General features: G+C 38.0%; 1 protein-coding gene across 1 annotated transcript in view; it reads right to left on the bottom strand.

Annotated features, from left to right (window-relative positions):
* Positions 1–720: 720 nt before the first annotated feature.
* ano2.L (anoctamin 2, calcium activated chloride channel L homeolog) overlaps positions 721–15,927 on the bottom strand; it is a gene marked incomplete at its 5' end in the record, with an annotated part of 172,548 nt that continues 157,341 nt past the window's right edge. Inside the window, 3 exons of the mRNA XM_018251979.2 lie at positions 721–1,888; positions 3,692–3,797; positions 14,429–14,610. Of these exons, the coding sequence (XP_018107468.2) occupies positions 1,607–1,888; positions 3,692–3,797; positions 14,429–14,610 (570 nt within the window). The remainder of the gene's footprint in view (positions 1,889–3,691; positions 3,798–14,428; positions 14,611–15,927) is intronic.

A 15,927-nucleotide genomic window follows, 5' to 3' on the forward strand; every position in this document is an offset into this window, starting at 1 on the left:
GATTACTAGCCAGCAAAGCTACCTAACCTAAAATGTCCCTCAAATCCCTGCAGAGTTCTGTCCCTACAATACAGAGCAGTATCAAGTAGATTACTAGCCAGCAAAGTTACTATCAACTGTCCCTCAAATCACTCAACAGCTCTCTCCCTACACTAGCTCTTCCAAGCACACACAGGCAGAATGAAAAAACGCTGCAGGGCTTCAGTTTATATATGGAAGGGGAGTGGTCCAGGGGGTGTGGGGGTGGTCCAGGAGGGAGAGCTTCCTGATTGGCTGCCATGTATCTGCTGGTCTGGGGTGAGAGGTCAAAAATAAGCGCCAGCTAAGGCGAACCCAAATTGGCAAACGTCGCGCGACGTTCGCGAACATTCGGCGGACGCGAACAGTCGATGTTCGCGCGAATTAGTTCGCGGGCGAACAGTCCGCGACATCCCTAAATGCAACGGCAGTTCATCCATTTTTACCTGTCTCCCTCTTGCATATCCATACCTGCTATCTCTCACTCTTTATACAACATATATACAGTAACTGCTGCAATGCCTTGGTCATCCCTACCGTCCCCAAATACAGCTCTGGAATCAAATCCAGTTCTATACATCTGTTCCTGCTGGAAGACCTTACATTCATTTTATTACTTGGCTAATTATTGATTTATTATATTAACTTAGCAGCCCACTCGCAACTCTTCATTTCTCAAATGAATACTATGATGAATATGAATTCAAGAAAAAAAAATAGTTTATTTTAAGATCTCTCCATACATTCTCTCAAAAATTCCAGTCCAGAAACATTAATTACAATTTTTCAGTTGGATATGGGTTGGTATGTTTCCGCCACAATATCAAAAGTACTTTTGATATACTGTATATACGTATATTTCTTAGAATGGGTTGTATAAAATTAGCCCTGAGGAATTTCATTTTTTTTTGCTTATCCTACATACATTCACAAAAAAAAATCTCAAGAGCACCCAAGTGAACATAACAATTTGGGAGCACACCATCTGCAGAATGATAGTTATATTTATATACACACACTTTGCATTCCCTTTGTTTTAATGAATACAGTTGTTCCTTAATATATAGTATTGAATGTAATTAAGTTGTGAATTCATGTTCACAAAAAAATATGCTCCAAGTTCTCCACCCTTTTCATATATTTCAGAAAAATAAAATAATTGTTGATATCAATTCATTTTTAAAGCACAGCAGCAGAAGTCTTTTTTTATATGCACAGTATTGAAATGGGGGTGACCCACGTTAAAGAAGTTTGCTCAATAAGAACAATTTGCTTGGCTAGAACTATCGAACTGCGGCCTTACTCTGCTTCCTATTGCGTGTACTGGACGCAAGCTTCTGTTAGTTAAACAATTAAATGCATAGCAGAAGCTGGTCATAGTTGTATGTAAATATGTCTGAGCTATTGCTTGCACCAGACGGCTCTTTAAATATTACAAAAACCTGCTTAAATGGTTTGGAGACGTGTACATGGAAAATTGAGGGGCTTCCCCTTCTTCGCTCCATTCCTTCTCTTCGTAGGTCTGCCCTTTTCCAGTTCCTCAACTGTAAATATTACTTGCATATCTATTATGCAATGAAAATGAAAATCACACATCGGTGTGGTGTGAGCTGAATGACGTGAAACTCCCACGGTGACTGCGATTAAACTGGCAGAAGCTTGCTGCTCGATTTCGACGTCCTCTATTTTCGCTTTTACTACGTTGTTTGTCATGCATCAAGAAGTTTTCTATGAGCTGAAGCTTTTTATGTTCTTCTTTTAGAAACACGTTGACCAGCATGGTTTTCTCCTTTTTTATTTGCTCGCTTATATCCTTTGGAATATCGGGTATCAGCCAGTCCACTACGGCACTTAAAAACATTACCAGGTTCTGCAATTAAACACATATATTTACTGGATAAAGTGCAAACACCGTGACTGACTGCAGTTTAGCTAATAGTTTCATTGGGGATTCACAGCAACCATGGTGTATGGTGCTAGGTAACAAATGAATGATCAATAATTAACTGCTTTACCCATCATGCATCACAATTTCTACAATTGCTGGCTTTCAATATGAAAATCAATATTTGCATAATGTCATATTGAGACAGAAGTCATATTTTATGCTACTGCCAATGACATCATCAGGGCTAATCTTATTTACCCATAAATAATTACATGGTTAGTTTGATGGTCAACTCTAAAATAACTACTATACTATATAAGTACTAAATAATAGAAACGGGTAATTTACCACCTTCCATAGTACAATCGATTCCCCGATGCATCCAAAATAGGTCAAAGTTTTATCCCATTGAACAAAACATGAAAATTGTATGACAGTGATGGCTAGATTACGATGTATGTATGTATGTATGTATGTATGTATAGCTTTATATAGCACTACTGATAATAATATTTTCTTGTACATGGGGGGTGTGACCAATTCAGAATGTTCGAAAATTCAAAGGTTAGCCATCGGTCTTCTAAGTCATAATTGCTGAACATTAAATGAGTTCTCTAGCATCTTGATATATTGACTAGACTAATGTTTATAAGGCTTATTTATTGAAGGGTGAGTGGACAATTCATTATTGATCAAAATTATTTTATTTTTAGCCATCAAAGTTATTATATAACCTGTGTTGGCACCCAGTCACTTATCTTTCCAATTTCTCTGTAGTCATTATAGACAGAACTGTGTTCTACTTCTCTTACAGAAAAAATGTTCTATCTTAAAGGAGAAGGAAAGCCCCAGGGCGCAAAACCCCTCCCCCCTCCCCTGTGTTGCCCCCCCTCCCTCCTCCCCCCTGGCCTACCTGTCCCCCTGGGCAAATGCCCCTAACTTGTTACTCACCCTCTGCGCAGGTCCTGTCCACGGAGTTCACAGTCGCCATCTTCTCCCACGCGCGTCTTCTTCCTGCTCTGACCGGCGTCTTCTGGCGCATGCGCAGTAGGAACAGGTACCGGTACAGCTCTATTGCGCATGCGCCGAATGTCACGAAGTGAAATCGGAAAACTTCGTGACATTCGGCGCATGCGCAGTAGAGCTGTACCGGTACCTGTTCCTACTGCGCATGCGCCAGAAGACGCCGGTCAGAGCAGGAAGAAGACGCGCGTGGGAGAAGATGGCGACTGTGAACTCCGTGGACAGAACCTGCGCAGAGGGGTGAGTAACAAGTTAGGGGCATTTGCCCAGGGGGACAGGTAGGCCAGGGGGGAGGAGGGAGGGGGGGCAACACAGGGGAGGGGGGAGGGGTTTTGCGCCCTGGGGCTTTCCTTCTCCTTTAATGAGGTACTTCAGCTCTTGAAATTACATCTGTGGGATAGCTTCAGTGTTGAACTGGCCCACCGGGATAAAAGGTAAACTCCCAGTGGGCCTAGGTGTTAGTAGTCTGTTTCTAACCATTTGGCCTATTTAATGGACAGTTTCTTTTACTATATGGAAACAAAGAGGCTGAGTAAATGTAAGAACAGGTAATGGTATATAACAAAAAGAGACTAATAATAAAAAGGTTAAGTGAGGAGAGTAGGGAAAATAGTTTGGAGAGTGGGCATGTGTTCTAAAGGTGTTCTGCAGGTTCCTTGGCATCCCATCCAAATACTGTGGAGCTTTACCTGCAGGTAGTACTTTGCCAGTCCTAAAGAAGGGCAGCCTCAGGCAAGGCTCTGAATTTTTAATCAGGCTTACCTGAAAAAGAATGACAAAGGCCAGACGTACAGCTAAAATTGTCCAGTATTGCTTGGAAAAATCATACTGATTTGGGGAAGAAGGGGGTTCTCTATAGTCTTTATATCTGTAGAAAGAGAAAAAGAATATTTTCATTTTAATAGGTTGTGACCTGGTTGATGAAGACAATGGAGCTGCTTTATCAATCATTAGTATTTTTAAGGAGCATTGAAAATTCTTTACTGGAACTGAAATAACCTGAAAAAGAAGACTAAAGGTGGACATACACGTCACACTTATGATCTTTCCTGCCACTATTGGTTTGTTCGTTTTCATGCAAGGTTGGAGAAGCCGCACATCTCACAAAACCCTAAGGAACTTGTCCTGGTGCCCAGTGAATCGGCCACCTCACATCCAAGGTAAGAAGAAATTGACTGGCACACAGGAATTGCGATACCAGGGCAAGCCCTTGCAATTTTATTAATGCACTACTGCTATCGCAATTCCTGTGTGCCAGTCAATTTCTTCTTATCGTTCATATTCATTACAAACATTTGGAGCTGAATTGTCAGATAAACAGTTAGTTAATTCTTTATTTGTCACATACATAGTTATGCAGGTGAAATGCATCCTGATCCACTTTTTTTTAGCATGTGCAAAATTTAAAACATACTAGTTAAATACTACAACTAGTACAAAAGAATTACCATAAAAATAAGAATTCTAAGAAAGTTTTTTAAAAATGTATAGCAGCAGAGAAGATATAGTGCAAGATGAACCATGTTCATACAGTACATCACAATAGGTAGAAACAATAGAATAAAACCCCAGGTCCCAAGCATTCTGCATAAAAAAACCTATTCTTGTATACAGTAGGTTTAAGACAGGCACCATCCGCCATTGCAATTTTAAACAGCTACCATTTCTTCATCTATTACATATTCCAAGGTAAAAAAAGATCATTATTTCAGCTCATTCCTTATGCTTGAACTCAACTTACAATACTTTCTTCTAAAAACCGACCACAACTTATTTTAATTATATCCTGTCTGATGGCAGGCTCAACTAGTACAAAAGAATTACCATAAAAATAAGAATTCTAAGAATTTTTTTAAAAATGTATAGCAGCAGAGAAGATATAGTGCAAGATGAACCATGTTCATACAGTACATCACAATAGGTAGAAACAATAGAATAAAACCCCAGGTCCCAAGCATTCTGCATAAAAAAAAACTATTCTTGTATACAGTAGGTTTAAGACAGGCACCATCCGCCATTGCATTTTTAAACAGCTACCATTTCTTCATCTATTACATATTCCAAGGTAAAAAAAGATCATTATTTCAGCTCATTCCTTATGCTTGAACTCAACTCACAATACTTTCTTCTAAAAACCAACCACAACTTATTTTAATTATATCCTGTCTGATGGCAGGCTCAATTTTCATAGATGAACAACAATTCAAGTTGGAATCTGACTGTTGCAGGAATCATACTTTTTGAAAATAATAAACCTAGCCAATGTTCCTCTCCATTTTCCAGCAATGCATGTCACTGAACTATTTGTGTTCATTATGTTCCCTTCTCTAACTCCACACTTCTGAAATAACTCCATAAAGTGCCCTTACAAAAATATAACATTGCTTCATTGTATTTGCAAACTCAGTTACCGTAACAACTCATGAAAAGGAAAGAAGTGGTGTGATGATATATCTACTCTGCCTCAATACTCTTTAGCTTTAGGCTAAGACCTGCTTTTGTTAAGCTCAAATCCACTACATATTGCAAAGTTGTTTGTTTTGCTCAAAGCTAATTCTCTGGAACTTGAAAACTACAATAAAAGCTCATTCTTTATAAATTAGTCACGAGCCTCTCATTGGTAATTCATGGTATACCTTGTAATGCATTTATTTCATGAATTTTTCCAAGAGATAATCCATGTTCTGATACTGTAATGTGCAGGCAGGAGTGATCAACAGAATTAAAAAAAAAAGGCTCAATGGAACCATGAATCCATCATATCGACAAAGAGGAGGAATACACCAAGGAAAGACTTTTGATTGGAAATATTTTAATTAAAGCAAACATCTATGCTGAACAAAGTCCAAATGCCCCACAAAGTCTTACAATGTCTTGTTTATATGTTTGAGGCACAAATTATGGACACATTTGTCTCAGTGTCCTAATAAAAAAGATTTCACACAGGATCTACTGTTAAGCTTCCGCATTACAGTATATGGCTTAGTACCAACTCAATAATTATAGTGAGAAGGAAGATGTTAGTCTTTGTCCACATGATCAGTATAGGGCAGGGTGGAGTTAATTTATGTCCATAAGTGCAGTAGGCAACTTTTTCCTGCAGTCAGTTGCATGTAAAATCGTCTCAATCGACTTCCATATGGTTGCACTCAGGGATGCCCAGTCTTTCTTGCCTTTCATTCCGAATGAGGCACTGCTGCACCTTTCGACACAGGGGAAACCTGAAGCTACTGCCACATCCTGACCAGATGGTAGCTCCATGGTTCCCACTGCACTCTGAACCAATCACCTATTACTGTCAGGTGTCCCTAGCCTTTATAAGGGGCAGTTGCCATATGTCACCAAACAAAGTCACCCATTCCGATTAGAAGAAAAGAGGTTCTGCCTTAATATTTGGAAGGGTTTTTTTTACAGTGACAGCTGTGAAGATGTGGAATTCTCTCCCTGAATCAGTGGTACAGGCTGATACATTAGATAGCTTTAAGAAGGGGTTGGATGGCTTTTTAGCAAGTGAGGGAATACAGGGTTATGGAAGATAGCTCATAGTACAAGTTGATTCAGGGACTGGTCTGTTTGCCATCTTGAAGTCAGGAAGGAATTTTTTCCCACTCTGAGGCAAATATTATTTTTTGCCTTCCTCTGGATCACTGCTGTAAAGTCTGAAGTAGGACGTGTCAGTAGAAGTAGCTATCCTGTAATATCCTGCAACAGTTCACTCTAGGAGTTACAGTCAGCATATTAACTCAAGCATTTAGGCTCAGCGACAGAGAGATTCCTGGAGTGATGCACCACTGTGAGCATCCTTTTACTACTGGTGACTAGTTCACCTATAATCAAGTGCTATCTCGGAATTGCAACTAATACTTTGTCTGTGACAGGACCATCTAGGGAAGTAACTATATTGTACCATTGGTGAAGATATCCCAAAAAGACTGTATGTGATCCAGCAAATAACTATATTTTTTTAGAGCCACTGGTACACTTATAATACACAAAATATCACACATGTACTGTGTATTATAAAAAAATTACCATCTTATGTAAAATATACCTTTAGAGTTCTATAAACTGTATACTTGATGTTTAATAACAACATATATTACTGGAGGTACATTATTCCTATAGACTGACTACTTCCTGAGGCCAAAAGATGTCAAACATAAGAACATATTTCACAGGATATTCTGATGATATTTGCAGAACTTAATTATGAAATTAATATTATATGCACTGATGTGAAACATGCTAGATGAATTGGAGAACCATGAATTTATAAGATTACAAGGTTACACGATAGTGACAAATGGGTCAGAGTCCATTTTACATTTCCAAGATGAAACTTTGAATTGGAAGTTTTTCTAGTACATATAGATTGTATTTGTAATTGTGATGCTTCAAATTCGCCAGAAGTGGGTGCTGCCAATGATAGGAATTTTATGTTGTGGAGATAATATCCTGCCATCTGGCCCACTAAGTTAAAGTTTAAATCACATTGCTATTTTGTATACCTGATAGTATTGTAATTCCTATGTGTCTCAATCGTCTACTAATAGAATTATAAATTACTTTTATTTTCTTTTAGTTCACAAATTGCTTTATTTTCTTCTTATAGTTTTGAGATGTAAATGGTTTGTGTGCCTACTACCCAATTGTGTGTTTGTTTGCCTACCACCCAATTGTTTTGTTTGTCAATAATGCATTGCAAACTGCTGATTCATGCTGGAATCCACCAGTTAAAATTGGTGGAATCTGTCAGAGATTCATAGCATGTGTTGGTTTGCATGTTGGTTACAGCTGAAAATTGTTAAGTTGAGGAATTTAAACATAAATCATTAAATATATACAGGTATGGGACCTGTAGTTTGGTTCTTCGTGTCTTAAAGGGCACCAATCATGACCAAAATAATTTACTAAGTAAATACACTATGTGAAAGTTCAAGAAATCCAATTTTTAAAACAGTTAGAATTGTTTGTATAATGCAAATCATCAGCTCACTATACCTTCTGCAAGATCTCCCCTATCTCCCCTGCAGTTCTAGCTGAGGCAGGCATCTTGGATTTCACTGGCTCCTCCTACATGTATCTTCACAGCCAACTGCAGCTCTGAAATCTCGCAAATGCTCAGTTGAAATTCCTTGCTTGCTTATCAACCCTTCTAGATAGGGAAATATCCTGATACTTCAAGGCATTCTGGGTAGAATACTCAAAGCAGTGTTACAATCTGAGCATGCTCCTGAAATTTGCATATTAGAGTCTCTGTTATAGTCACAGTATGGCCTCCCTCAGTGAAAGAACCCATTTGACAAAGTCAGGGATTTTTTTAAAACCTGCAGTTTTTTCAAAAAACTATATATGTAGTTTGATTAAACGTGTTTAGCTTGTACTGGTCAGATTGCTAATATGTGTTTGATTTTGGCTGTGATAGGTGCCATTTAAGTCTATTATAAAATCATTTAAAACTAAAATAAACCCAGCAGGCTAGTTTTGATTCCAATAATGGTTAATTATATCTTAGTTCGGAACAATTACAAGGTACTGTTTTATTATTACAGAGAAAAAGGAAATAATTTGTAAAGATTTGGATTATTTGGATAAAATTAGCTTTCTGCATAACAGGTTTCTGGATAATTGATCCCATACCTCTAATCAGTAGTATTTGGAAAACAGATATATTAAACGGCCATTACCGTTTATTGGATTTTTTTCTCAATTCTATTATTGGCTCCTAAGTCCAAGTGAAGTAGGGTGCAGTAAAGGACTAATGTTTAGTCCCTAAATAACACAAAAGCTATAGGTCATGTTATAACAGGAATAGCTATCTGCCTCCCACACAAGAAATGTAAGTTAATGTTGAACTTTAGCATGACATTATGTCATTGTCGTATAAAGATGTTGGTTGGACACTTTTTATTATTATTGTAATGTCATTTCAGGGTGTAAAATTAAACATACAGGCTTTGCTGAAAAATGACTTTCCTTGGATGTTACTAAAGAACTGAAGTTCCCATTAATAAAGATTTCCCTCTTTTCTCTAATTCCCCAGAACATGTCACGTTTTACCACCAAAATGAAAAAGACACCAGATTTTTGTCTTGATTTCATTAATGCTTAATTCTTTTTTAGAACAACCTTAGCAGATGTGTAATTTAGGTCTTATGACGATGCAGATTAATAAAGCACTTAGAAACCCATCAAATGTGGACTGCATTAAGGCATATGTCACCATAAAATTCCAAAGTTACATTTTGTAAATTACTGTCATTAGCGAAGGATCTAAAGGCCTCGCTGTTAGAGGTACAATACTGCTAATTGCATTTGCAATTCTAGTGCTTTCCTTACTAAGAATAACAATTGGCATAATGTTGTTCTTCACTTTGTTTTATTTACTTATACTGAGTGAATTTGGCTTTCCATGGTATGAAGATAGTTACTGGAATGAACCTTTATATATAGTAATGATATTTTAATGTAACGTGCTGCATATAAAAAGTAAATAAAAATATACATATAGTACATATATGTGCAGTGCAGTTGTTTACCTTACAACACAAAGGGGGAAATTTACTAAAATTTGCCAGCGACTGCTCTGCACCCATTCCTACACTTTGCCAGGTGAAAATTGGCTAATTTACTAAAATGCGAAGTTGCGTCCAGGAAGCCGAACACTGGCGAATTTTCGCTAGAGTTATGTTAGAAATCAAACAGAAGATGTGCTAGCGTTCAATTATGCCTAGCACATCTTCGTTAGATGTCTTCGCTCAGGCTAATTTGCATTCAGCGGGAAACTATAACGTTTAATGGACGTATATGTTGCAGCAAATACATTAGACAAGTCCAGGGAACCTTAATAAAGAAAATATAGTTGTTATAATGCCCTAAACATGAGCCCACTGTATAGTTTGTATTCCATATGTTAGAAAATGTATGAGGGAACCTGGTTAACCAAAAAACATTTTTAAGGACTTTTGCAGGCTATCACTCTGAAAAAAGGAAAGGAAGCCAGGGTTTTTTTTTTTGGGACTTGGAAACTTTTTCCAACAAAAATTCAGGAAGTCCTATGCACTTCAGTGCACTTCGCCTGGTCTGAGCTGGCGAAGGCAAGTCTGGCGAAAGAGGTAACATTCAGTAAAATCCGCATCTTACTGAATTTGCAGAGTTACGTCCTTCGCCAGAGTGAAAATTGTGAGTGTGAAGCAATGCTAGCGCCTATCTCCTTCTCTAGCGAAGTGGCGCCTGCGCCTGTAAGTAAATCAGAGAAGTAACGAAATGATGTCACGGTGGTGAATCATGCCAGCGTTAGTCACTTTGCCCTTTAGTAAATGTGCCCCAAAGGCTGGTTTATGTGCCTCTCCTACTTCTTATACTGGAAGGCATGCTGTTGTTCTCTTAAGCCATTAAAGAGCCACTAAATTCTGAACTAGAACTATTGCATCGTGACATAGTGAATTTAGGTTATAAAAAGGTCATCAAGTGCAACCTTTCCAAACAGACCCGGCTATACACGAAAGGCATTAATAGAATCTGCCATCACATTACTGGGCAGGTCACACACGCTCACTGCCCTCACCTATGCTTCTTTAAATGAAAATTAATTTAAAGGGGTAGCCTATCTGTCTATAATGTCCTCTAATGTACTTTTAAAGAGTAATCATGTTCCCTTGAAAGCACCTTTTCTCCAAATTTGACAGTCTTTCCTCATATTTACATTTTTCAATTCATTTTAGCAGTTTTGTTATTGATTGCATGTACTGATTTGCCACCTGTGGTCAGCATCGGAACTGGAGAGTCTGAGGCCCACACAGGCTTCTGCCACAGGGCCCCCCATGGGTCCACCCCAGTCGCAACCGCCCACCCCGGCCACAACCTGACACCCCACCCTATGCATACTTGTTCTCCAGCCCGGGGGGAGAACAGGAGGGCAGTGCGGGGTGTCAGTAGGGTGTGGGTCTGGGTCGGCAGGGCCCACTGGGTTTTTACCTGGTGTCCACACTACCTGTGGTGGTCTTATGGTCAGAATCAGGGGTGCTTCGCCAATGAGGCGAGTTGAGGCTGTCACCTCAGGCGGCAGTGCCCCACTAGGTACCAGGGGCAGCAAAAATGCTGCTCCTGGTACTTTAAGAGCAAATTTCCGGGGGAGGGGGGGCAGCAGCAACTGCTGCCTCAGGCAGCAGAGGGGCCAGGATCGCCCCTGGTCAGAATATTAATTTTTTTCGCTAAAATGTGTAAAAGGATTAATCAGCACATGGAGAGGAAGCAGAGGAAAGAGCTAAATACATGACTTTTTTCCTGTTTCACTTAAACACTTATATTAGCAATGCAAGTGAACCAATACCTGGCTAGGGTTGCCATCTTTAATCAACAAATCATCTGGACAGGCGCTGGAGTGGGTGATGTCTGGGACAGGACAATGGTGTTTAGAGGGGATGACAGGTGGTGGGTTTATGATATGGCAGTTCACAATTGACCGAATTGCACTTAAGAATACTATCTAGGTCCAACCAAAATTATTTTGGCAGATGTTTGGACAGATATCAGTACATGAACTGCCAGTCAATATCAGAGAAAATAGGCACTAACCAGGTAATGTAACAAAAGTGCAACAATTTCTACAGGTCTCGTAACGCACATCAACAAATTAGCAGGTTAGACTTTTCTGATCATTTGTTTGAAAATGACAATATGATTGGTTGATATTAGCGATGAGCCATTTTTTTTTTTTTTGGCATCTGTGGTTTCACCGCAAGCAAAAGTTTTGTGAAACGGAAGTTTCCTCAGAGAAAAAAATTATCAAAAAGTTTTCGGTGATTCGCTCATCACTAGTGGCAAACACTGTACAGTTTATTACATTACACCAGGAAGTACAAAAAAGTATTTTCTATTGTATTTTGCATTGTTGAATAGCACTACTGTATTGTGATTTAAAGTTCTCATATTAAAGCATATGTGAAAGTAAAAAAGTTTTATGGGGTTTTTTTTACCTGTTATTCAAGCAGTACAATTACAATTAAAGCTTTGTCCCTCAAAACAACAGACCAAGTAATGACTTCATGGGTAGACATTGGTTGATCTTAAATATATAATTAAGAATTGACCCATCTCAGTGTCAGTCTGATAAATATTTATAACAAGAGATTCCGTCCTGATCCATCAATGGTTAAAATGTTTTTTTGGTGGTTTTAGATATCATGTTGCGTGAGTTCCTTTCAAACTTTGTGTGACACCAACAAAAAGGGTAAATCAAAGGCAAGTTGACATGTGGAATTTTGATAATAAGTCCCTGAAAGAATAGATCTTTCAAGCAAGGACACCTCAGGCATTGTATCTCCACATTCCCCACATTTCAAATATACTTGTATATTATTTATGCAAAAACAACTGGGCTGCTCCATTAAACCTCAAGGAATTTAAAAACAAATATGTGGTGTCACTGAGATCAACAAAATAAAAATGTGTGTTATTGCTGCTTTATGGTTGGGTAGATGGGAGGCTATACAAATTTGAATTATGAATAAGGGACCTACTTAATAACATTCAAATTTTTGAAGATCCTATTGGACTATTTTTATTCAATTCAGACTTTTAGAGGTTTTCGCATTTTTTTCCTACTAGCAATTATCCGACAACTTGATTTTTCAGAGGTTTAAGAGGTTTTCATATTTATTTATTTGGATCTTTCAGCTTTTTTTTTATTTGTGCTTTTTATATTCCGATCTTATAATAAATTTCATGGCATTCTTGGTTCAAAAACCTCTAAAACCACTAAAATGAGAATGTTGATAAATAGGCGTCCACATATTAGAACTAGGGATGGGCGAATATATCGCCCTGTTTCGCTGAAAAAAATGACGCTCATAGGCTTGTATGGCGTTGTGCGTCAAAATAAATTCACCGCAAAACAACATTTTTTTGACGCCCATAGACTTTAATGGGCGTCGGCGGCTAATTTTTGGTTAAACTAAACGGGACAAATTCGCCCATCCCTAATAAGAACGACAAGATGTTATGGTGTAGAATTTTATTGTAGATGATGATGGACGGTTTTACCTCTTGCTTTTTTATCATATCTTACCATATTTTTAAACTTTTCCATCATGTTTAGGTTTTTTAATTCCAATAAAGGTTTACTGTCCCTCCTAACATTTTTACCTCTCTTATGTCACGTTCGGTAGCCCCAAACCCAGAACAAATGACATGGTTCCAGTCACAGCTCCTACTTCTGCCTATAACAGCCACCTTTTATTTCAGGAAAAGCTCTATGCTACTCAGATGCCACCAGGTCTTAAAGTGAGAGAAGCAAGGTGAGGGTTCTGTGCAGGCAAGAGAACCAGAACGTGTGACAGGAGGAACTGGGAAAGATTAGGCATAGTGTTAGAACAGGCTGGGATCAATAACCAAACAGACAGCGCGGTACATAATCAGGATCCAGAAGTATCAGGCAAGGTCAGTCAGGCAGCGTATCAGCAAAGATCAAGGACAGGCAAAGATCAGGAACAGTAAATCAGATCAGGAGCACACCCAAGAACTATCTCAGAATAGACCTACATTGAGCAATGAGTCAGTGCAGAGCAGGGGATTATTTAGGCAGCCTAATGGCTTACACTGATCAGATGATACAAGCCATGCCTACTTGCAAATACAAAGAGAGCAATAGCAGTGAACCAGGAACTTAGCTGTCTTCTCACATAGAGCCGAGGCAATGCAGACAGCACGAAAACACCAGCTCACTGGTTCAACTCCAGGAAGGAAGTTACATCTTACTTATTATGTTAAACAACTGGGGCTAAATTATTTTCAAATTATGGGCAGCAACTCTTTTACAATCATCCTGCAGGCTTGCTAAAGACGGGAATACTTTAACAGCCTGGCCGACAGCTAATGGAAGGTGTTAGTCTTTCATTACCAAGAAGGCAAAAAAACTTTAAAAAGTATCAGTTTGAAGAGGCAAATATAGTCATTTGACTGAAGCACCTTAGTGTATAATGAATGTAGTGTATGAGATGCCCCTTCCCTAATTTGGAGCTTTCTCGATAATGGGTTTCTGGATAACGGATTGCATACCTGTATTTGCAGCCACCCTTACAATCCGTGTAAAAGGAAATGCTCTGTTTTCATTTAATAGCAATATTCAATCTCTTTCAAAAGAGCATTTTTCTAGATATAAGTTTTACTAGATATAAGAATTTTATGCCATTATATGCTATTATTATTTATATTGAAAATAAATACAAAACCATGTTATTTTAATTTATTTCAAAACATCTAGGACAATTTAATTTGAGACCCAACCATTCCTTCAAGCCCTTCTACTTCAAAAATACCAAAAATACCCAAAAGGTCAACAATTTGGGACATGTGTGATTCTGTCTCAAAACCAATAATTAGTTAATATCAAATGTAATCCAATCTCAGTAAATCTGTTTATAACCTTCCACATTTGCTCATAATTAGAGATAAATTGTACTAATAAGACCATGAGTATTGGTTAATTGGTTATATTACCTGCAAATTTCAATATTCTGCAGAAATTGGGTGTTTTCTGGTAGGGTTCCAGGCTTTAGATGGCTGACATTGAAATATGAAAGGGTGTGATTGATGAAACCATGCATGGTGCCGTTTTCACTGTACATGTATTGATACACAAGACGTGGAATGAAGTCGGATGTCACAGATATTACAAATGCCTGAGAGACAGAAAGATAAGCCAATGAAAAGCACATGGCTACAGTTAATATACATTTATGCTCTCATGGGGCGGCTCATTAACAGTACACAGCATACACTACAAAGAAAGTAAAAAACACAAAATTCGGATTATATACTTTTCTAACACTAATAATTTTACTTTCAATGGGATAAATAGTCTCTTCTTCCGAACAGTATACTCTTTTGGTTCCATTATCAAAACAGATTTGAAACATCAGTTAAACATGAAGTATTTCTTTTATTTGTTTGGATTTTTGTGTTTTTGTAATAGAATATCATTTATTATTTGCCTTTAGGTTATCACTCCCCTTTCCATCATTAGTTTTTTTTAGCAGTACCTTGCCTAAGGTACCATTGTCCCTGAGGTTGACTGATCATAAACTTCCTTATTGCCACTAGGAATGCACCGAATCCACTATTTGGGATTCGGGTAAATCCCCAAATCCGATTTGGCCGAATACCGAACCAAATCCGAATCCTAATTTGCATTTGCAAATTAGGGTCAGGAAGGGGAAAAAGTGGATTTTTTTTTATTTCCTTGTTTTATGATGAAAAGTCAAGTGATTTCCCTTCTTGTCCTTAATTTGCATATGCAAATTATGATTAGTTTTGGTTTGGCCAAACACAAGGATTAGGCTGAATCCAAATCCTGCTGAAAAAGGCTTAAACCTGTCTGTATCCCGAACTGAATCCCGGATTCCATGCATAATTCCCTATGGATCCAGGGGATATCTATTATGTTCTTAGAACATAGCCACATAAACAGGACCCTAAGATCTCCATCGAAGGCAGGGCTTTGGATTTTCTAGAACTCTACACTAACACTATTGCAGAAGAGTTATTTGCTTGCATCAAATATATTCTTCTATTGCAGTGCTATGCAAAATACTCTTTTATCCAAGAAAAATTACATGATAAACAAAATATACCCTGTTAAATAATAAAATATAAATATATGCACATATGCCAATTCTCTGACAATTAGCATAGGTACAAGTGTAAGCTTCCCTGGACAGAAGTATTAGCCATTAGCTTCAAATAAAACCTCTGTAGGAGTCATTTGACTCCTGAAAAATATTCTAGTATGTTACTGAAATGTTATAAACTTCAGTTTTACAACTTATTATTATTTGGTACCCATTTAGCAATGTGAAAGTTATTAGTATTCTACAAGGCAAAATCATAAAGATCTTCAATGCTTTCCTGTGGAGAATAAGTTGGCGTGTCAGATCAAAAAGCTTACAAATTACATATTCACATAAAGTCGTTTACACATTTTAATGCGCCATCAATCT

This window comes from Xenopus laevis, chromosome 3L (genome assembly GCF_017654675.1).
Source record: "Xenopus laevis strain J_2021 chromosome 3L, Xenopus_laevis_v10.1, whole genome shotgun sequence".
In the NCBI taxonomy this organism is placed as follows: Eukaryota; Metazoa; Chordata; class Amphibia; order Anura; family Pipidae; genus Xenopus; species Xenopus laevis.